This window comes from Astatotilapia calliptera, chromosome 11 (genome assembly GCF_964374335.1).
Source record: "Astatotilapia calliptera chromosome 11, fAstCal68.1, whole genome shotgun sequence".
NCBI classification, from domain to species: domain Eukaryota; kingdom Metazoa; phylum Chordata; class Actinopteri; order Cichliformes; family Cichlidae; genus Astatotilapia; species Astatotilapia calliptera.
The window spans coordinates 9,895,806-9,919,109 of NC_137432.1; the positions used below are offsets into that span (position 1 = coordinate 9,895,806).

At 41.5% G+C, this 23,304-nt stretch overlaps 1 protein-coding gene across 1 annotated transcript in view; it reads left to right on the forward strand.

The window, feature by feature from the left end:
- Nucleotides 1-13,466: 13,466 nt before the first annotated feature.
- Nucleotides 13,467-23,304, forward strand: part of lars2 (leucyl-tRNA synthetase 2, mitochondrial) — a 34,968-nt gene continuing 25,130 nt past the window's right edge. Inside the window, exons 1-3 of the mRNA XM_026184495.2 lie at nt 13,467-13,633; nt 17,462-17,694; nt 20,173-20,304. Coding sequence (XP_026040280.2) covers nt 17,470-17,694; nt 20,173-20,304 — 357 coding nt within the window. The 5' untranslated portion in view covers nt 13,467-13,633; nt 17,462-17,469. The remainder of the gene's footprint in view (nt 13,634-17,461; nt 17,695-20,172; nt 20,305-23,304) is intronic.

Genomic DNA, 23,304 nt, shown 5'->3' on the forward strand with positions numbered 1-23,304 from the left:
TGTGACAGTTTTTTGTTATTTAAGTGTGTTACCTTCTCACAGACTCAGACTGCCCATTAAGAGCAACAATCTCTCTCCCCAAGTTGTGAAGAATGTACTTTACTCGGCATTGCTATTTTTAAAATGATGTGTTTGTTTTTCTTTCTCAGTCCGAAGCTTCTACTTATGAAGCTGTAAACCCAATAGTCCATAACCCCTTTACTTGTTTGCTCATCTACTCTCCGCCCTTTGAGCTTTCTTTATGTTGGTGCTTGTTTCCTTCGACCGTATTGTGCACTCAGGGGAAACCAGACACATCAATAAACATGTTCCTCTGCAGCAGCAGGGGTTTTCGTACACACTGTGTATCACCTGGCTGTTCTATCTGATAGGAGACACAATCCCCCGCCCGCCACCCTGCCCTCTTTGTGTTATGGATCCAGCACTTTATCACAAACGGCCAATATGATTACACCTACAGCTGGGGACACGGCTGCAGTTAATCTCAAGGGATTTTTTTTTAGCTCTAATGATAGTTTCAGTATTAGGACTGGTGGTTAAACACCTGATCGCTTTTTGGCAGGTTGCCCTGAGCTGCAAAATCTCACTAACTCCAAAAACTTGATGAGACCACGACCAACCTTTCTCCTTTTACCTTTTGAAAGAGGTTTAAACTAGTGTCTTAACATTTGGCATTTTTGAAGCATTTGTACTTTTATTTATTAGAGATGCATTGCATTTGTTTTTGTTTTTTGTTTTTCATCTACAGCATCATTGTTTAGTCTTTTCCCTTTATTTTTCTATAAATTGCATTTCTAGGCTAGGCTTCAGCTCCCCACAACCATAAATTGCACAGGCAGGTAAGAAAATGGAAAGGTGGTCATGTACTTCGTGCCTTATGGTCACGTGTAAAAATTCAAGAGTTCTGGTCCAGAATATCTGAAAACATTCATGATCATTTAGGGATTCTGTCACACACGATTCATTTTAGGCAGCAACACAAAATCAGAGGGAGAAGACTAACATTTTTTTGACTGTTTGGTCAGACACATGCACACGCTGGAGGTCGTTTTGTTGGGCTCTCGCAGTGCTTCTGCTGTTCCCCCTCACACAGGCACAGGAAGCAAAAATAGGACCTGCTGATGGGTTGATCCAGAAAGCCAGCTCGGCTCATGTAATTCATGTAATGGCCACTCTCCGGGATCTCCTGCATACTCATGCGACTGTGTTAGGAGACACAGGAAACCTTTATGTGACAGCAGCAATAAGGACTCTAGTAAAAAGCAAAAGTAGAGACAAATCCGTCAGGAGCCATGAGGAGAGAGCAACGGACACTGGACGCCGTCTGCAAAAAACATTCTTTTTGGGGGGGATTACCACTGCAGTGCAACTGTAATCACTTTCATTTGCATTAAAGGAATTGAAATGGGCTCACAGTGGTTTAAGTTTCCCAATATCAAGTGTTCCCTTCACTGTTTTGATCAGTGTAGTTTGTTTAAAGGGCTCCTAGGTGTGGAAAGACAGGGGTGGAGACCTGAATATGTGTTTTTATATTATTTTCTGTGCATTCTGTCCATAACAACAACAACAAAGCAAGATGGATGGATTCAATGCAAAAAAGCATCATGAGCAGCAACTGCTCTCTGCCCTTTTGATTTTAAACAAAACAAGACACTAAAGGTTTCCCTGAGGTGCAGATTGATTACGGCCGTTGCTCTTACTGTGTCCATCGTCCTTAAAGGGTTCAGGAAAAGCCAAATTATCCTCATGTCTTAATTGCTTAACTTTCATAACATTCTCTTCTTCAACTTTTTAAACAGAGGGTATGTCTTTGAGGAATTAATTATGTCTTTTAGCAGTCTACTTTTCCCAACAGCTTAAATATAATGCATCAGGAAAGATAATAAGCTATTGACAGAATTAGAGTGAGGATTATTCTGTTTTATCTTCGCAGAATGAGATGAGATATGGACGCCTCTTGTATGAATTGTTTTCTCCTGTGCTGTTTAAATGGTGTAATTTGCTCCAGAGGCCTGCCTTCGTGTATTTGATGTGAGGGCCAGCTGAAAGATACCTTGGCCTCAATTTGCACCTGAAAGCTCCCGTGTGCTCGCCTCTGTTTAATTATGACAGCGTATCCCACTCGGTCTTTTTCTCTTTTTTTTGCTTGAAAACAATCGTGTAGTTGTACTGCTCTCTTTCTGTGCACTGAGACATCTCTCTGGTGCACGCAAACACTCCCACACGTTTCCAAATGCCGGTCCCTCTGCATCAGAAATGCTCCAGACAATGTACTGGTGAGCCGAGCAGGAAAATGTAAATGACTTTCTTGTTCATTAATTATGCTATAAAAATGTAAATTGCTCTGGTGACAAAAATGCAAATGGACTAAGATAAAGGTCTCTTCTGCTAAAGGAAAATGTATGAAAGATTCATTTCTCAGAAAATGTAGCTCTTTATTTTGGAGACCAAAAGAGGAGAGACCTGCAGCAGCTCCTGGCTGGCCTTCATCAGCTCTGCGCTGGATCAGACGCCATTAATCTGACCCGCTGGCTCTCACACACAACTGACGTAATTAGAAGTCAAGGATTGGGGACGCAGCTCCTCATAGCTGTGGTGTTAAGTCGCTTGTTTTACATCTGAGAATCTCCTGTCTGTTTCCAGTGGTCCTGTCATACCACCAATCACTGCCAGGACTTATCACCACGGCAACAAAACTGCATTTCCCTAGTAGCAGGGGAGTAGTGGGGTGCCCGCTGATAAGGAATGAATGGTCTGTTTAGTTGGTAATAATAAAAATAATAATAAAAAGAAATGAAAATGAAAATAATATTATTATCTTTGTTTTTATTGTTATATGTGGACTTTAGTGGTGAGGATGCTGCGGGAGATCAGAGCAGCCAAATATTCACAATAATAACGTGCTCAGGGACTGTGGAGGAAAAATAATGCACCGGGCAGCAGGCCTGTCTGTCAGACTGTCCCTCTCACTTAATTTTTGAAGAAGTAACAGGCTCCTAGTCAGAAAACGACTGGTTCAGGCACAGACATGATGAAGAAATGCAGAAGTGGATGTGATGCATCTTTTACATTCAGGTTCTTGAGGGAATTTTGAACAGGTTAAAAAACTGAAACTAACATAACTTACAGTGATGGAAATACAGTTAATGGTTTATTTATAGGGAGACTTAAAGATACTTCATACACTTTAGGAATGGACTCTGAGACCCTTCTTCTTTGAACTGATGGACAGAGGAGGTCAGGCAGGAGTATCCGTGGACTGTGATGTTCACAAGCAACACTGTGATCTGTAGTGAGAGTAGGGAGCAGATGGAAGAGAACCGGAAGAGGTGGAGGTATGCACTGGAGTGAAGAGGAAAGAACATGAGTGGAAGTGGGACAGAATAAATGTGTGTGAATGAGACACACAGGAAGACAGGTGTACGAGTGGACCTGCAAGGAGCTGAGGTAGTGAAGGTGTTTAAAATTCAACAGACGTGCACAAGTGAGGTGAATAGAGTGCTGGCATGGTGGAGTTGGTGGAAGTGAGTGTCCGGTTATTTCTGACAGAAGGATAGCAGCAAGAGTGAAAGGGAAGGTTCACAAGATGGTAGGGAAACCTGCTATGATGTATGGTTGAGAGACTGTGGCACTTCAAGTTTTCGCTCAGAGTGACCAGAACAGACAGAATTAGAAGAGAGTACATCAGAGGGAGTGACAGCTTAGGGTGAGGCAAGGCTAAGGTGGTTTGGATGTGTGCAGACGAGGGAGAGTGGATATACTGGGCAAAGGATGGTAAATATGGAGCTGCTAGACAAGAAGGGAGACTACAGAGAAGCTTCATGGATGTAGTGAAGCAGGACGTGCAGAGGGTTGGGGTGACAGAAGAGAATACTAGGGATAGGGTGAGATGGAGGAAGATAATCTACTGGGATGATCCCTAAAAGGAGCAGCCAAAAGAGAAAGAAGAACTGTGTTCATTACCTGGAGTCTGATCTAGCCTGTGAAAGCTGGGGGACCAAGGCTTTTCTTCTATTTCTTTTCCACCAACACAATGGCCAACATAAGAACCAGTTTCCACTAAAAAAAAGACAGGTGCTCATGCTAAAAAGCTGCCACCAGCATCGCACTATAAACCTTAAACATGGGACACTGCGATAGTCCACAGAGGTAAATCAAACCTGAATAACACAAGTTGCTAGTGAAGTTCATTAAGGGATCTTTTTCATTCAGCATTTTTAAAGGTTAACCCACATTTCCCCTCCAAAAAGCTTGTCATTTGATAAATGTATAATATCAATTCACTATAGATCGTTCTAGCCTGTACATGAAGGTCAAAGGTCACTCTTTTGAGGACACCAGTATTCACATTCTGAATCAAGGAGACGAATAGTTTGAAAGATGTGTAAAAGAGGCCATGTATGTCCACTGTGAACCACCATTGCTGAACAGAGGTGGTGGCTTACAACACCAGCTGTCAGCCACCTGCAGTGCAGTCTTGAGATCCCTTCTCAGGCATTTTAACCCCCACTCACTCTTTGCCTCTGGTGACCTCAATAGATCACATGTTGGGGTGGGACAAAGTCTCACAGAGGTTTGACCCTTATGCCTAACCTTCCATGTAACCTGACATACACCTCCCAACAAATGAAGCTGCATGTCAGGTTGATGCACCACGCAACGACTTGAGTGATGTGGTTAAAAGTGCTTTACACTTACGATTTCTTTCGGAAGTATGAATCAAGCTTTAACTTCCAGTGGTGGCAATTTCCCATACCTTTTTATTAACACCTTGGCCCATGTTAGGTTTCACATGATAAATAGTGGGTCAAGACCATCAGGACTACCTCCTTACATCTCTGGAGCTCTGAAAAGGAACTGAAGAAGCCTCTTGGATAAGAGTTGAAACATTCTTCGCAAACTTAAAGAAGTCCAGTTACCATTTTCTTCAAACTCCTAAGACTACTCGGATGATCGAGAACTTACAGAGACAACCGGCTCTACCAATGTGTTTTTACTAAAGCAGCAATATATAACAACAATAAAAGTAACCAGATATTTATCACTGATTCTTTTCAAATGTCAGCAGCATTTTAGAGGTGTAGTCTCTCACTGTGAAGGCACAAACAGTAATACACTGCTGGGTTGATAAAATATAAAGACGTATTACAATCTCTTTTAGATGAAAATTTTAATCTAAGAGTAATTATGAAACACGAGTTTTGCTGATTTTAGTTAAAGTGCTTGTTTTTAATGAATCCACTCAGTACGAACAGGACTCACACTGAGTGGATTATGCTGGTGGATAATTGCTTACCTCTGAGTTGTAGTTCAGTAGGACAAGTACAGGCATCTTGTAACCGCTACTGTTTCAGTGAATACTTTGAACATGAATATGATTTTATGAATTCTAAGACTGCATAAAGCAAAAAGTCTTTATTTGACTGTTAGATTGTGAAGGAAAGCAATTAGGACGCTCATGAAGACACGTAGAAATTACGTTTTAACTTGAGGACATAACAAGATGACAATTTGGAGAGTCATTGTATCGGTTTCTTAATCAGATTGTCGCCTCAGCCAGGCTTACAGACGGTCTGAGTGCATCTAGGAGACTGCAGAGGGATCTGCAGAACTGAAGAGCTGTACAGTAATTAGCAGCATTAACTGCTGAGGAACTGCTCTGAAATCAGGAGAAGTGCACGGGGAGCCAGAGAAGAAGACATAACAAATGTGTAGTTGTGTCAAACAGCTTGTGTGTCAGATGACTGAAGTCCTACAGCAGTGTGGGAAAATTAGAGCGGGAGCGATCAGGATAGATGGCGATACTGCCCGAGAGCTCCCAGCAGATTGTTTAAGATCTTCCTCCAGCTGCAGAGCTGGTGCTCTGTAGAACCACGTTTCTCTTTGAGGTCTTGGGCTTGCACAAGCACAGATAAGTGAAGGACAAGCGAGGCTGTTGACGTGAAACACAGTCTGGAAATAACATCATTCTTATCGGGCTCCCTGAAACACAGTGTGCAGAGATGGTGTGAGATTGCTTCTCCGTGGAGCCACTTCTTATTGAGGTGGATGTGGATTGTGAATCACACGCCTGTTCGGGAAAGGTCACCGTGGACAGGTAAAGACAAGCCAGACCCAGACTCCCCTCATTTGCTTCCCAGCTAACGCATTGCTGCTCCGGCAGCTCTGCGTGGTCGTTTGTCATCTGGTTCTCCGCTCGCGAGGCGCAATCGTCCTCCAGAGCAAGGGGAGAGGGAGCGATTACCATGGGTTGTTTGTCAAGGTGTGAACAAGGTGGATGCGAGTAGAAAAAGAGGATGATTGGTTGCTTTCAAAAGTGATTTGTTTGAAAAACAGCAGAAGGCTGGGGTGTACCTGAGACTCTGAGAAAGAAAAACACCCTGAATACAACAAAAAATTACTGATGAAAAGACTTTATTTTACCGAGGAAGGATGCCATCCAAGTTTTAAAATGTTAATTAGAGGAGAAATATAAATAAGTGGAGCTCTGAGACAAAGCTGGCCACTGGAAAAAGGACGAGACTTTCACAGAACTGATTCCATGTGTGTGTGTGTGTGTGTGTGTGTGTGTGTGTGTGTTTCTCTATAGATTTAAGAAAAAAAGAAACAAAAAAGAAAAAAAACTCTGGCTTAGTTTAGTCAGACTCTCCCTGAGGACACGGAGCCTCCATCTGCTCCTGTTATAAGATACCTAACACACACATCCTGTTGTTAGAGGACCATTATTTCTTTAAAAATGACTTTGAGCAGACAATTTTCACCTGCTGAAGTCTTCACAGCAGCCCTGTAAACACATTTTATTTGTCAGCTCCTGCATGAACAGCAACCAGCAACATGAACATGAAGTCACCTTTAAGTAAGAAACATTTCCGTGATTGTTTTTTATCTTTTTATTTGATAGAGACCACAAGGAGAAAGGAAGCGTAAGTGGAGAAGGGAAGTTCATCAGCAGGGTTAAAATCAGTCAAGAGGTTTGTGATCATAAAGGTACCCCAAGCTTCACAAGCAGGATTTTCTGGTTTCTAGGTTAACTGGCAACAGTTACATGTCAGTAACATGACTGGGTATAAAAAGAGCATCTTAGAAGGGGAGATTTCTCAGAATTAAAAATGAGCGCAGATTCACCAGTCTTAATGGAACAGAATAAGTTTCTGCAGCAAATTTGAATACCACATTGGCTACAGTATATTATGTCCTCAAAAGATTCCAAGTATATGGCAAAATCTCTGTGTGTGTGGTTCAAGGCTGAAAACCATCATTGATCTTTGGGTCCTCAGACTGCACTGCATTAAAAACAGGGATGGTTCTGCCATGGAAATCACTGCATGAGCTCAGCAACACTGTCTGTGAACACAGTCCACTGTGTGTCCTCACAGTGTGCTCTACCGTTGCAAATAAGTCATTGTGAACACAATCCAGAAACACAGATATCCTCTCTGAGCCAAAACTTATTTAAAATGGACTGAGAGTAAAACTAACACTGTTCTATGTCAGACAGATCAAAATTTGAATTTAATTTTATAAAACATGGACACCTCATCCTCCAAACTTAAGAGAAGAGGGACCATCGAGCTTTGTCATTGACACTCAGATCAAAAGCCTGCATCGCTGATGATATGGGGGTGCATTAGTGCCCATGAAGGTTGCACATCTGGAAAGGCACCATCAATGCTCCCATACACATGGACATCTTTTTCAAGGGAAGACTTTACATATTTCAGCAAAGACAACAATAAAGTGCATACTGCACCTGTTACATGCAGGCTTCATAGTAGAAAAGGTGTTGAACTGGCCTGCCTGCAGTCGGGATCTTTTTGGAAACCTTTCAATAATCATGAAACGAAAAATAGGACACAGACAAGAAGACACAGGGATGACAAGAATGGGACAACATTCCTCTCCCAAAAGTTCAGCAGCTGCTCTCCTCAGTTTCCAGATGTTTACAGACTGTTGTCAAAAGAAAAGTGAATGCTACACAGTGGTGAACATGGCCTTATACCAACTTTTTTGAGTCATCTTGCTGCCCTCAAGCTCAAAATGGCCTCATTTATTCTTAAGAATTTTACATTTCACGAGTTGATATGTTTTCTATGTTCTATTGTGAGTTGACTATGGGTTTATGGGGGTTTACTGGTAATATTCCAAACTGTTTTTGTTTGCAATTTGCACAGGGTCCCAACTTTTTTGGAGCTGGGGTTGTACAATGATGTCAGAGCAACATAGTTGCGCCTCATGTCTTGTTACTGTGTTGTGTGGACCAGCTGTGGCCTAAATGTCATGCCCAGTGGTAACATGGGTAATGGCAGGTGCTGATGTCTGACATCTGGCCCATGGTTGGTAGATCTGTCACTGAGTTGTGGTAGTCATATTCACCCTGAGTGTATGCAGTCAGTCAAATGTGGTCAGAGAGAACTGCACATGTGGACTGCACTGAGCTACAATTGGACCGCACAGCCACAGCTTTTTGGCTTATGACTTCAGCTGGAACAGGAAAGTCACAGTCATTTTAGGGAGGAGTTTTCTGACGTTTTCTAGGAAGGTAAACTTTAGAAACATACAAATCGAACATCTGTCATGAGGAAAACTTGGCTTTCATAAAAGAGAGAGCTGGGTCTGAACCAAGACCATTTGTTGCACTGTGATTAATTGTCTGATAAAATGATGGAGGGAAGCTACAAGCAAGTGGATTTTACTGAAAAGCAAAACTTAATAAGCCCAGATGATCAACAAGCCTTTGAAAACACACGGTTTAGATCAGTAGTTTGTTGTAGGAGCCATCTTCTTATCTGATGATGTGATATTTTCCCTTCAAAACATGATTGATCCATCCCCATGATAAACAGTTAGAGAGGTGTTTTCTTTTGATGTTTTTCATCTCGTCAAGTTTTCTCACCCTTGAGAAAAATACTTTCACATCACATGATTCTTCAGTGACTTTTTTCTCCAGAATACATCAGGTTTGTTTGGCTGTTCATTTCTGAACTTCTGATGCTGAACTTCAGATCGTCACCACTCATCTGCAAAGTTTGAACAGGAAGTGAGTGGGGTTGGTGTTGTCACAGCTGTGTCACTGAGATGACCACGTTAACCTCGTAACATCGAGCACATCACTGCTAGCATGTAACCGGGTTAGAGTTGGGTCATGGTACTGAAATGTGTTTTAACAGCTCAACAACAAACATTAAAATTAAAGTGTTAACCTATGGGCATTCCTCAGGTCCACTAAAATGTTACCACACGCTACAATACTATACAGGGAGTGCAGAATTATTAGGCAAATGAGTATTTTGTCCACATCATCCTCTTCATGCATGTTGTCTTACTCCAAGCTGTATAGGCTCGAAAGCCTACTGCCAATTAAGCATATTAGGTGATGTGCATCTCTGTAATGAGAAGGGGTGTGGTCTAATGACATCAACACCCTATATCAGGTGTGCATAATTATTAGGCAACGTCCTTTCCTTTGGCAAAATGGCTCAAAAGAAGGACTTGACAGGCTCAGAAAAGTCAAAAATAGTGAGATATCTTGCAGAGGGATGCAACAGTCTCAAAATTGCAAAGCTTCTGAAGCGTGATCATCGAACAATCAAGCGTTTCATTCAAAATAGTCAACAGGGTCGCAAGAAACGTGTGGAAAAACCAAGGCGCCAAATAACTGCCCATGAACTGAGAAAAGTCAAGCGTGCAGCTGCCAAGATGCCACTTGCCACCAGTTTGGCCATATTTCAGAGCTGCAACATCACTGGAGTGCCCAAAAGCACAAGGTGTGCAATACTCAGAGACATGGCCAAGGTAAGAAAGGCTGAAAGACGACCACCACTGAACAAGACACACAAGCTGAAACGTCAAGACTGGGCCAAGAAATATCTCAAGACTGATTTTTCTAAGGTTTTATGGACTGATGAAATGAGAGTGAGTCTTGATGGGCCAGATGGATGGGCCCGTGGCTGGATTGGTAAAGGGCAGAGAGCTCCAGTCCGACTCAGACGCCAGCAAGGTGGAGGTGGAGTACTGGTTTGGGCTGGTATCATCAAAGATGAGCTTGTGGGGCCTTTTCGGGTTGAGGATGGAGTCAAGCTCAACTCCCAGTCCTACTGCCAGTTTCTGGAAGACACCTTCTTCAAGCAGTGGTACAGGAAGAAGTCTGCATCCTTCAAGAAAAACATGATTTTCATGCAGGACAATGCTCCATCACACGCGTCCAAGTACTCCACAGCGTGGCTGGCAAGAAAGGGTATAAAAGAAGAAAAACTAATGACATGGCCACCTTGTTCACCTGATCTGAACCCCATTGAGAACCTGTGGTCCATCATCAAATGTGAGATTTACAAGGAGGGAAAACAGTACACCTCTCTGAACAGTGTCTGGGAGGCTGTGGTTGCTGCTGCACGCAATGTTGATGGTGAACAGATCAAAACACTGACAGAATCCATGGATGGCAGGCTTTTGAGTGTCCTTGCAAAGAAAGGTGGCTATATTGGTCGCTGATTTGTTTTTGTTTTGTTTTTCAATGTCAGAAATGTATATTTGTGAATGTGGAGATGTTATATTGGTTTCACTGGTAAAAATAAATAATTGAAATGGGTATATATTTGTTTTTTGTTAGGTTGCCTAATAATTATGCACAGTAATAGTCACCTGCACACACAGATATCCCCCTAAAATAGCTAAAACTAAAAACAAACTAAAAACTACTTCCAAAAACATTCAGCTTTGATATTAATGAGTTTTTTGGGTTCATTGAGAACATGGTTGTTGTTCAATAATAAAATTATTCCTCAAAAATACAACTTGCCTAATAATTCTGCACTCCCTGTACAGAGCATGATTATTTTGAACACAAGGCTCACTGTATTTATCAAACCTAAGTCAAATAAATAAGAAAGAGTGGAATCAACCACAGACAGTAATGAATGCATCTTTAATAACAAATAGGGTTCATGAAAAACAGGGACAATCTAAGTCCTCTGGGGTAATTGGCGGCCTGCAAATTGAAAATCCAAAAAGTTCCCTTTGGTTACGACTCCTTTGTCTGCCATGTGTTTGTATGGAAAGAGGAATGTGGTCAAATACTAAAAACCTGGGTTACTATTATGGAAGCCAAGGTAGTGTCTCCATTGAGGTCCACAAACACAGTTGCACTTTTGCATGCGTCATGGGCATCTCTCCATCTTTGCTGCTTGCATCTGCGTGCATCTGAGTAAACAAGTTCAAAACTGAACTTTGTGTGTGTCTAAGTCAACGTCTCAAAGAGAAACACTGAATGGGAGGCAAAATTTGGTCAGATTACACACACCAAAGTGTGGGAGACCTCTGACTGATGATGTATGTTGTACTCTGTGGTATCTGACCTTCATATTCACTTCCCACTTTGATCTGGTGCAGGTGAAAAATTTGGACTGATTTTATAGACAGTGAGACACTTATTTGAAGGGTGATCATCTTGTGGTTATGCTGTAAATACTTTGATCATTTTTGCCATGTAGGACAGTGTAGTGATGAATATTATTAAGAATGGAGCATTCGGATTTGATTCCAGGATCTCTCCAGAAACTTTGAGCTGGTCACAAAGCGTCATTCACCAGCACCTGCTGTCTTCTACTGTAGTAGAGGAAGTGAGATTCATTCATTCATCAGTGACGTTTCGTCTGTATCTGCACACTGATCTTTGAATGTATGTGGAGAGTTAGCATCTTTACTCTGTCAGAAACCCATTTCCCTCTCATTCATCCACTGCAGCCACATCCTGGGCGGAGGCACCCATTTAACTTTGATATATGATGGCAAGCCAGAGCAAAGCCCCAGGTTTAGCTCGCTGACGTCAGATAAAGTACCTTTCTTTAGCTCTTACTAATGATGTCCTCCCTCCTTCTTTCTTTCTTCCCCCAATGGCTCTGACTTGTTCCCCCCTGCACTGCTTCTGTCTGCACGTCAGATCAAAGGTGAGAGCCACAGGGAGGGCTCATAGGGAAAAAAAAGACTGATAAGACACTGTCTTCTCCTCAGCCTTCTCCTCTTTGCCTACCTTGCTCCATGATGAAGATGAAAGTGAGTAGAGGTGCACTCTCAGTCAGCAATCACTTCAAGATGGAAATTGGCATCAAAGAAAGTGTACTTCCCTCAGAAGCCGCATATAATGATGGTCCCTCCGGAGCACACTGTAGTTGTAAAGCTGATCACGGCGAATCGTGGAATAATTTCAGTCAGCTTTTATGCAAACTCTTATCACTGAAGATCAGTTATTAAAATACTTATAAAAACATTGGAAATCTCAAAGAATAACAAGCATAGCGTATAAAGAGAACACTCATGTCAGTTCAGCGTCGGTATGTTAAGTTGGGAAGAATAAACCTTTGTGGATCCATTTCACCTGGTTTGGTGCAAAAGTGGCAACAGGTGCGCTAGAAAGGCAACAAGAAGGCAATGGCTGTTCACAGACCATCTCTGACTGACTTTTCTCTTATTTTGTTTTAGCCTGAGATAATACCTGCATCTCATTCAGGTTGCACAGGTATTCCAGCACCTCCAGGATGGCGCATCCATATGTGACACTGCAAGAAGGTTTGCTGTGCCTCGTAATGTGGTCTCAAGAGTATAGCTGAGATACCAGAAGACACCTGGACCTGCTGTAGAGAGGCATCAATCCATCTTTTGCCGTGTAAAGACCTATCTCCTGGTATCATCTCTGAACTCTTGAGATTGTGCTGGGAGACACAGCAAACGTTTATATGGAGGTTCACATGCCTTGTTGTGGCCTCTCCAATGCGGCTGTTGTCATGTTAATTTGGACCGCAGCAGATAAATTGGAATCACAATGGTTTATTCTTCCTAAACAAACACCCTGATATCAATGAAGTTTTGAATGACTTTGTGTGAAGATTTAGTACTCCCTTGAATTATGTTCAGTGATGTAGGTACAAACAAATGCTCAATAAAAATCAGGATACCTAGGGTGGACAAATATATATATAATCTGTAGTCTGCTTCATTAGTAAGCAATCTACTGTATTTACCATTAAATCCAAGGTTTTGTTGTTATCTTTTTGTTTTATCAGATTCATTCATGCCAGTTGCTGAATACATGCTTATCTGTCTAGAGGCTACAGTGCAATACAAAAACTGATTGGATAATGACAACTACATCCTTTTATTTATTTATTACATATTTTGTTCCTATAAACATAGTAAAACTTTTTTTTAAACATCCATTGACAGTATGTTCTAGTGTTAAAGTGAGATTTTCAAAAATCCCCTCTCTAGAAAGAAAATTTTTAAAAATGTGTCACAAAACAGGAATTGTCAACCTTTGTTTACTCAATTTTCATTTTATCCTCTGGAAAATAGCGACTGTTAGTACTAGTACTATTACTAGCAGTACTAGAAATAGTTATTACAGGGCGTTAATCGCAATATCCGTCAGGAATGTAGCTAAAGGCTGTCTTTGTCGTTGTGCACTGTGTTAATAAAGGTTATTTAAATCCAATATGGCGGCGCCTACAGTGCAATCGTGAGCCAGGAAAACAGGTCGTTTACAACGGTTTTTAAGGCTGGTTGGGATGTTTTCTTTAACACGGACTGGCGTATTCTGTTATTCCGAGCACAGCGCGGAAATAAAGGAGTAGGAAATAAAACGGTGAGTAGCTTCACAGAAGACATTTTCCCTCCTTTCCTTCATCCTTCAGCGTGTGTGCAGCTGACAGACTCCACGAACATGCACACAGCAGGTGTAAAAAGGTGTTTCCATTGTGTTTAATTCGCATTAAAGAGAGGAGTATTCGCTTATCTATGCGGATAAAGCAGCAGGTCAGGTTTATCACGAGCAATAACAACACGCAATACCGCTGTAGCATAAAGACGGAAAAGAAACCATGTCAAAACCCCTATAACGTGCATGTAACAAAGTCACGCGATAATTGGCGTGACGCATGCTGTATCAATGTAACAGGATGTGGACTATTTGTGGTTTTAGAATCCAAAATGTTTTTGCTCTTACTTGATTTGCTTGCTTGGTGCTTCTTACAAATATGCAGGCAAATCGTGTATAACTCTCATGTCAGAAGCCATATAGCTTATTACACCTCATTGTTAACAGTGTAAGACAAGCTGAACTGAATTTAACGCCTGCATTTATATGATCGTTTTATCCAATGAGGCCAAAAGTTGTTAGGAGTTGTAAATTTGGGAGCATGTGGTCAGAAAGACAAGCTGTGGTAACACAGTTTTGATGGTGTTTTGAGAATATTCTTATAAATGTATCCAATACATTTGATTACTGGCAACATTATCGTTTCTTGAGCAAATGTAAGTACGTGCACCTTTACTCATTGTCTTAATATATGTGAGCTCTGGCACCAGAAACAGATGCATTTGACTTCTGACATATTGAAACACCTGTCCTATCTGAGCATTTATAAAAGATTCTCATAATGACTGACTGCACAGCTCTCCCCCAGATCCTAGTTTTCTGCTTTAAAAATATATTTTTAAATTGTCACAGTTACTGTTCATTTGAAGAATTAATCAGCCACCCCCACCCCACCCCTTGCTGAGTACTGGAGTCCAGCACACAGACTTGGACATCAGCTTGAGATGAAGCAATGTTTTACTCTTTGTAGGAGACACCCGAATGGATGAGGCCAGTCACCATAGAAACATTATCTCAGTCTTTCGCCTCAGCCCACTCACTCGCACCGTCAGAGACGCGCACGGCGTTGAGTGCTCGTCTCTCCCAGCTTCAGCCTGAGGGGAGGAGTGTTGGCTGTTGTGATGCTAGCTTATACTCGAGAGAATATATTGAAGACAAAAAAGTCCCACAAACAGGTGGGTGGAGGAGAACCAGTGACAGCTGACAAAGCTCAGCTTTCTCCAAGTGATTTGTCCATCCTGGTCAGTTGTCTCCTTATAATCTAGGATGTAATTTTTTTTTTTTAAAAAGCAGTGGTTTTTATTGCTAAAATCAGGTCATCTGAAACTTTCTCTCTCATGCTGATTTGTTTAACTGTCAAGTTTTCATAACATCAGCAATCCTACAATACAGAGTAACCTTTTCCTCTGAGCCCTCCTCAGCTTTAGTCATAATTTATATTTTCCCGACTGACTTGATGTCAGTCTGATGTCGGGGCGTGCTGATCATCTCAGCCTCCGCTTTGATGCTTTAAAGGTCTCTCCTTCTGAGATCCAGATGCGTCACTGCTGTGAAAATATTCTCCTTACAGGTCAGGTTAGCAGCAGTAGTCCTCCGCAGCCAAGACTGTGCTGACTGTACGAGCCTCTCAGGTTACCTTGGAAACTGTCTGTATATACACGTCTGTGTCTGGGTGAAATCAAATCAAGGTTAAATGGGTTTTCGTACATACTGCTGACTGTCTGACCGACATTAAGCCAGCAGAAAGTTTAGCCTAACTGCTCTCTGATCATTAAGGAGGAAGGGAAACCTTTCTGAAACAGCCTACAATCAATCTGTTTTTCTTCTTTCAAGTTGTTAGCAGTGGGAGTGGTAAACTTTTTTAAATTAATTTTATAGAGTAATCCTGTTCTGGATATTTTCTTTAATGTAGTATTTTGTCCTTTTGACCTACCAGTAATTACACAAATTGAGTGAAGCTGCCACTTCCATGCAGGTGATGTCCAGAGGCAGCTGGGTGCACTTAACCTCCTATAATGAAGTGGGAATAATCTAAAAGTACAGGGCCGATTTAAAGCCGAGAAATCGGTGTGTCATTTCATGTCATCTGACTGCAAATGACATTCTTTCATCCGAGCAGGCAGGTGGTTTGATACCTTAGATTCAGAGAGAGGCAGAGCTGTAATCACATCGCGCTGAATAAACCAGTCGTGCTGTTGTGTGAGTGACGTTGATGCGATGGACACAGGCTGTGAAGCAGCAGTGGTAAAAAGAAATTAAAAAAAAATCAGAGCTGCCATAAATTAATCGCAGTGGATGAAACTGTCACTCAGTCTGTTCACAACAAGTGGACTTTAATGTAATGTTGCTCATTCCTGTAGATTCAAGTCATCTGAAGTCATATGCACTGATGTGGGAAACCCTTTTCATACCTACTGCAGAACTATCAGAACAATCTCCAGACTGAAAACCTTTTTTTTTAAACCCCTCAGCCCTAAAAGGCTGATGGGGTATTGTTGTCATCCTGCGGGCAACATGGACACCCACGTTTGTGAATAAGATAACTCGAGAACGAAGCAATACAGGCACTTCATATTAGTAACATAGTTGTATCTAAATGCTAAAAATTTCGGACAAGTTTGAATCTCAGTGACCTTGACCTTAAGGTCAAGTTTAAGTTTTTTTAAAAAAAAAAAATAATACTATGAATGCAATAACAAGAGAACAAGGCAAAGTGGGATTTTGATATTCATACCATAGATGTGTCTACTAAAAGGCTGGGTACCACCGGCTGCCGTCAGTATTTTTAAATCCTTCTAATCTGGAAGGGTTACGCATGCATTTGTTACATCTAAACTGGGCTATTCTAATGCACTTACAGTCCCTCTGGGAAATATTCACAGCGCTTCACTTGCTTCATATTTTTTCAGTCATTTTACAGTCGTAAATTCATTTTTTACCTCAAACAATACCCCACAGTGATAAGGTGAAGAAAAGGTTCTTGCAAATTTGGGCTCCTTAGTAACTCCTGATCATCAAAGCTTATTTCAAAAGAACCTCGTGTCTTTGCTGCTGCTGCACCAAAACTCTGCAGTGACCTCCCAAATGACCCAAATTCAAATGTTTAAATCTGAGTTGAAGACGCACCTTTTCTGTCAAGAATTTGGAACTGTGACCGGAAGATTTGGTTATTTCACGTAAACATTGTGACTGCGTGTAATGTCAGTGTTTAAGGAACCTGTAAAACACTTTGGGTTTAAATGTGCTATAAAATAAAATATACTTAGTTACTTATTGAATATTACACCATGGAGGGCATATCTGCCCTGTAGCCTTTTAGAATAATAATGTCAGACTCTAGTGGGTTTGAAAAATAAGTTTAGCTTATTCCACTCCACAAAAACCTGACTATTTTCTTTCATCTCACCATTTGGTCACATCGATGGAGATCCAGCACACACTGCAGTTGCACAAGTTTGGCCGGTCAGAGTGAAACTTCCAGGAAGCGATCCAAGCGTAGGAAAGGGCCGAAGAGGCAGCTTTGAAAGGGAGAGCAGCAAAATCTATATCAGATAAAGTATTTGATTCATGTGGGCGGAGTCACGAGCCTTTTATTGTCATTTCTATGTAAAGATGGAAACTGCTGTTTCCATTTTCTGTCAGTTAGATGTTTTAATGTGTGTGCATTCATGTTGTGTGTTTTATAAGCTATTTAATATATTTACCAAAGGTTAGGGGAAAGCTCGGTTAAAGCTGACCTCTACTGAAAAATAGAAACTTTAGTATTTCACTAGCATGTCAACATTTCCACCACTGGCTGTTTTCCTGTTTTATCAGACGCAATCATGCGGGTGTCCGTGAGAAGGCTGGCGCTGTATCCCCTGTTTGCAGCCCAAAGGAGCGGAGCCCTCCAGAGTCCATTTCTGCACCAAATTTCACCCAGGAGTCGCACCCTGTTCAGTGAGACGGGCGTGTGGGAGAAGGACTATCGAACAGAGACCAGACGCAAAGTGGAAGGATGGTGGCACCCGCGAATTATGGCGCAGTGGCGGAAGGATGCAGTGGAGGAGGTAAGAGGGTCTTTCAAAGTATCAAATAATAAGCTCAAGATTAAATGAATGATTGTTTTGCTTTTGGTAACCAGCAGTTACAAAAAAACCCAAAACTCAGTTTATATATGACACAGCAAGTGCTCCAGCTTCCTCTCACAGCTCAGAGGTATGCATGTTGATCTAATTGGTGATTTGTAAATTGGCCCTGAGATAGACTGGCAGTCTGTCTCTTGCTCAGTGTCAACTGGGATAGGCTCCTGTCCCACCACAATCCTGGTTAGGCAGTCTGGAACATGCATGGATGGAAATGCACTAAATCCTATAATAATCCTAATTATTATATAATCCTAATATAATAATCCAATAAATCCATATTTAGATAAGAAGCTGGAACAAGCAGATGGTTGGCATTTCATTTGCCCCACATGCTGCTGCTGTAAAAATGTGTTGAGGTAAACTGCTAGTAGAAATGAATGTCTGATATGTCGAGTGAGAAACATGAGTCATCCTCAGTAAATACTTGACATAACAAAAATACTTCTTTCAGATGTTCTATGGCCTAAATAGAGGTCATTACTGTTGAATGAGTTGGAAATCATAATTGTGCTCCACAAATCAAGGTTGCACCAACAAGTAGACGTCTTTTGTAGAATCTAAACATCATAAGCACAAACAAATGTTTTGTTTGTCCTTGCAAGAAAAACACAGATGTGTGTGTTTAAAAAACTGCTGATTTTATTTGAGTTTCACAAAACCTCTGCTGTGTCTACCTTGGGCCAAGTGCGTACTATAAATGAGGACAGTGGTAATTAGCTCCCCTCTTTAACCAAGCAAAACATTTTTAACCCACGAGTGAGTTCAAGAAATTCAAATGGATCCACACAATACAGAACAAGCCTGGTAGAGGTAGGAGCTGAAAGATTTCAAAGACTCTGGAAAGAAAACCAGTGAGAGATGTGTCTGAAGACCCCAGAACGACTGCAGAGACACAAGTGGATGACTTAACCAAGGCAGGAATGATATTCTCAAAGAAGAAAATCATCAAAAACCTGCACAAGAATGGATTGTGAGGTTGCAGACCATGAAAAACTCCACTTCTGCAGAAGAGACACCTTCAGTCCAGACTAAAGTATGCTAAAGAAAACCTGAGGAAAGATTATAATTATTGCAAGTGCGTCCTTTGGCCATATGAGACAAAACTAGAGCTCTGTATCAGAGATACCGCTCATGTTTGGAGAAAGAAGAGGGAGGTAAACAACTAAAGAACTCCCCAGTGAAAAGTGGTGGTGGGAGTATTGTTTTGTGGGAAAGCTCCAGTATGTCTGGGATTTTGAATCTCACCAAGGTGAAAGAATCATGAAGAATTTAAAATAAAACCTCAAGCAGTCAGCACAAAACTGGGTCTGCGTCATCGCTGTGTTCCAGTATGACAGCAACCCAAACATTCATAGCTCCTGGAAGAACAGCCTTCAGAATGCCAAAGTGAGCATTACTGACTAGCATGGATACATCCTGAAAAACTGAAACTCTGTGGGGTGAACTGAAGCCCAGGGTCCCTGCCAGAAGACCGTTAGATCTGGAAAAAAAATGGGCTGTGATTGGAAAACGAGTGTGAGAAACGAACAACTGCAGGCTGTTATCCAGCTAAAACTGACTCCAGTGTCTGATTATTAGCATCAGTGGGGCTAATAATTTTGACCCTGGTAGTATTAGCTTTTGTGACATAATTTTTTTTTCTGTGTGCAAAGTAAAATACGCATCCAAAGTAAAACTCTGACATTTGGAAAAGCTCTGTTAAAAATTCCTTGTTTTGTTTAACAGCAATTGGGAAATACTTATTAGCACCTGAGCTAATAATTCTGTCCTCTGATCCTGTATTGAAACAGATCCACATGTATACATTTGAGGCACAGTTAGACGAATAGGTGCATGCTTCTAAATTATGCCCTCATCTATTATTGCCACTGACCCTCGCAGCTCATCTCAGACTCGGAGCTCTGGATGATTATATATCCTAATGGCCTGACAGTGTGGCAGTCTGGGACTGGCTCACAGTGATTAAGTGCATTTACCACAGAACTCTGGACCTAATTAATTTACTGAAAAATTCATGACTCACGTTTCCTGTAATCACGTCTTTCTGGGTGTAACTGGTACTTACTGCGTTGCTGTGGCAACAGCATTGAGACTGTAAATCACCAGCGGTCTGCACTGACATCATTTAAATTCGGACACTATAATCAGCCTCTGTTAGAGCCTTATACAGTAATATACCCCGAGTCAGTCGGCGCTCACGATCGCTATGTGATGAGCAGCTATTCCTGTTCTCATCAGTTTAATGGAGTCTCTGTTGTATGGGATTCATTCAGAGGCCAGACTGATAATGGAGAGGCTCCTCTGCTGTGTGCTTTCAGGATTAAAAGTCAGTTTTATGGTCATTTGTCTCATGTCTCATGATTCTATAACGGCCTCTTCTTCTTCTTTTTTTTCCTCCAGAGTCCCCACAAGAAGAAGTTTTATGTCCTCTCTATGTTTCCTTACCCATCAGGGCGACTGCATATGGGCCATGTGCGAGTGTATACCATCAGTGACACCATTGGTCATTTCCAAAAAATGAGAGGGCATCAGGTATGTCAGCTTTTATTTTATTCTTTTATTTTGTTATGTTTCTGCCTTGTACCATCCCTATTGAAGCCGAACATGCTCTGCTCTCACAGCAGCAGTTGTTTAGCGGTGCCATATTTCAGAGTCCCGAGAGCTGTTTAGCTTTAAGTTTGCTGACTCTGTAAGTAAATTACAGGGTTTTATGGCCAACACAGAAATTCCATAAGTGATATTACAGGACACACTGCTGTTTGATGTAAATGGATTGGTACTTATAAAGTGCTTTTCTGCTCAGTTTAAACTCTCAAACTGCTTTCTTACAAAACTCTATTATTTCTTTGTTGTTTCAATGCCTCTTTGCAATAAGTCTAAAGGCTGTTTATTTCTAAATCATGCATTTGTGTGCACTCATAAAAAACCTTCCAGATCTTCTCTGCCAATGACAAACCGCTTATTCTGCTATTGACTGTTGATTGATGGTGTTTATCGGATCGGATGATGATGTGGAGGAACGTTATCTTTGGTGAAAAGCGCTATTTCTGTGAGGTCTGTCTAACATTCACACTCCAGTGGATGCATCTGAGAGCAGTTTGGTTAGTATCTTGCTCAAGGATATAACCACCAACCTACTTCCTGTGCTACAGCCAGTCCTGAATTCAACCCCACCGAACGCTTGTGGGATCAGCTTGGGCGTGCCGTTCGTGCCAGAGTGACCAACACAACTGGCCGACTTGTGACAAATGTTAGTTGAAGAATAAGACGCCATCCTACCCCAGTGTGTGACCAAGCTGGTGACCACCATGAGGAGGAGGTGGTGCCAGGGTGCTGTGCCTTTGTATGTGTACGTCAATCATCTTCAGTGTTGGGAAGGTTACTTTTAAAATGTATTCCACTACAGATTACAGAATACATGCCCCAAAATGTATTTTGTAACGTATTCCGTTACGTTACTCAAGGCTGCACTTTTTGCAGCAATCTCCTATAGAAAAATATTCCTCACCTGTAAAACAGGTTCGCAGCTCCGAACCGTAAAGGCGTAAAACCGTAAAGGGACCTCTGGCTAATACTTCGGGGTTCGTGTCGGGCTCGTAGCTGAAGACTAGCTTTACTTTGTTGTCTGAGTCAACTTTGCTAGCGAGAGACAGAGAGAGGCGTTGAAAGGCTGCTCCAACAGAACTTATTGCTTCGGAGGAAAACGCGAACACGGTGTACAGTCGAGTCTTAATAGCTTACTTACAACTTGGCTCTTTTTGGCTGCAGTGGTTATTATTATATTTACATGCTTCCATCTCCCGTTTTTGCTCGGTGACAACTCGTACTTTTCCACTCTCCTTTTTCTCCCTCCCTCGCTCACAGACACATAACGGGTATGTCAGTCCATTCAACCTGCAGCACGGACTACACTGCCCATGAGGCTACATTGTTTACAGTTATGCCTGTAACACTTCTCCTATTGCCTTCATATTAAATAATTTTTGTGAATAATTTTTTAAAATATTTCTTCACGTCATTATGCGGGCCGCAAGTAGAGGTGACATGGACCACGAGATTGAGACACAGACATTAGAGCCTCCTAATGCGTGTTTTGTTTGGGTTTCCACCGGCATGGAAACTAAAAATAGAGAGAGCATAGCCTAACATATGAAACGGGAAAATACTGCCGTGTAATCCATTTATTTCAACAAAGTAACTGTATTCTGAATACCACCTTTTTAAACGGTAACTGTAACGGAATACAGTTACTCATATTTTGTATTTTAAATACGTAACGGCGGTACATGTACTCCGTTACTCTCCAACACTGATCATCCAATATCCAATAAGTGACACCAAACAAGAGTCAATAACAGAATAAGCTGTTTGGCACTGGCAGAGAAGATCTTTTAAGTCTTTCATGGGTGCAACTCACAAATGCATTATGCTTACGAATGTGGCAACATTAAAGGAGAAATACACAAGCTTTGTAGTGGTGTGGGATTTAGTGCCTAGAAGCATTGTTACAACAAAGGACCATTCACACACAAATAATACATACAGGAGGAGAAGCAGGTAACAGGTAAACACTGAGAATACCCCATGACAATAGCACATTCAGGTGTCCATCCCTGTAGGAATGAGCCTGTTCTGCCTTTGAGCTTTTAACTTTTAATGCACGCCCCAGTTTGGCTTATTGTGCGCTATCTTCCCCTCACCGCACGTCTCTCCCTGTGACAAACAAAAACTTACAAAGGACGTGACGCCCTCAAATGTGCTGTTTGAGACACACACTTGGTGTTATTGTGAGGAGTTAAATGTAATGGATGTGTTTTGGCTGTTGTTTAGTAATATTGGGAAAAATGGTGAGTCAGTCCTTCATTGAACTCGTCTTTGATACAAAACATGACGCTGCATTGACAGTATGATTGCTGCTTTCTCACTGGAGCCACTTCAAAAGGCTCCCCTCACCAATCTGTAACCCACTTTTTTTCTGTTTATTTCTGCTCAACAGTTCTTTAATATCAGCTGTGTTTACACTGCTGGACTCACTGTTTACTCTTCCTCCGAACTGTGAAGCTTCCCATCTATATACACGTGTAATGCTTATGCAGTAGTTTGACTTGAGCATTAATATGAGTGTGATTAGAAGCTTAAGTCTACCTCAGGGAGCCTGTTTCTTTCAATTAGATGGCCGATGTTTACACCGCCGTGAGAGCATGTAATTAAATTGTTCTTTGTTGTACTTTGATTTCTATTGTACATCCCTTTGCTTTTTAAATGCTAATTTCAACGCCACACCCAGGTGCCAGTTTATTACTCTAAATTAATCCTACCTTCTCACAGGTGTTGATTCAGCTGTAATGTCAGCCTGTATCAGTGTCTCGTGAACTGTTTTTGGGGCAATTACCATGACAGAAATTAGAAAACATTTTACACTTAACTCCATCAAGGAGGAGGTAATGTTTTTTGTAATGTTTGTGTATGTGTGCGTGCGTGTGTTACTCTTACTGCCTCAAAAAGTTTTGAATTGATTCTGATAAAAAAAAA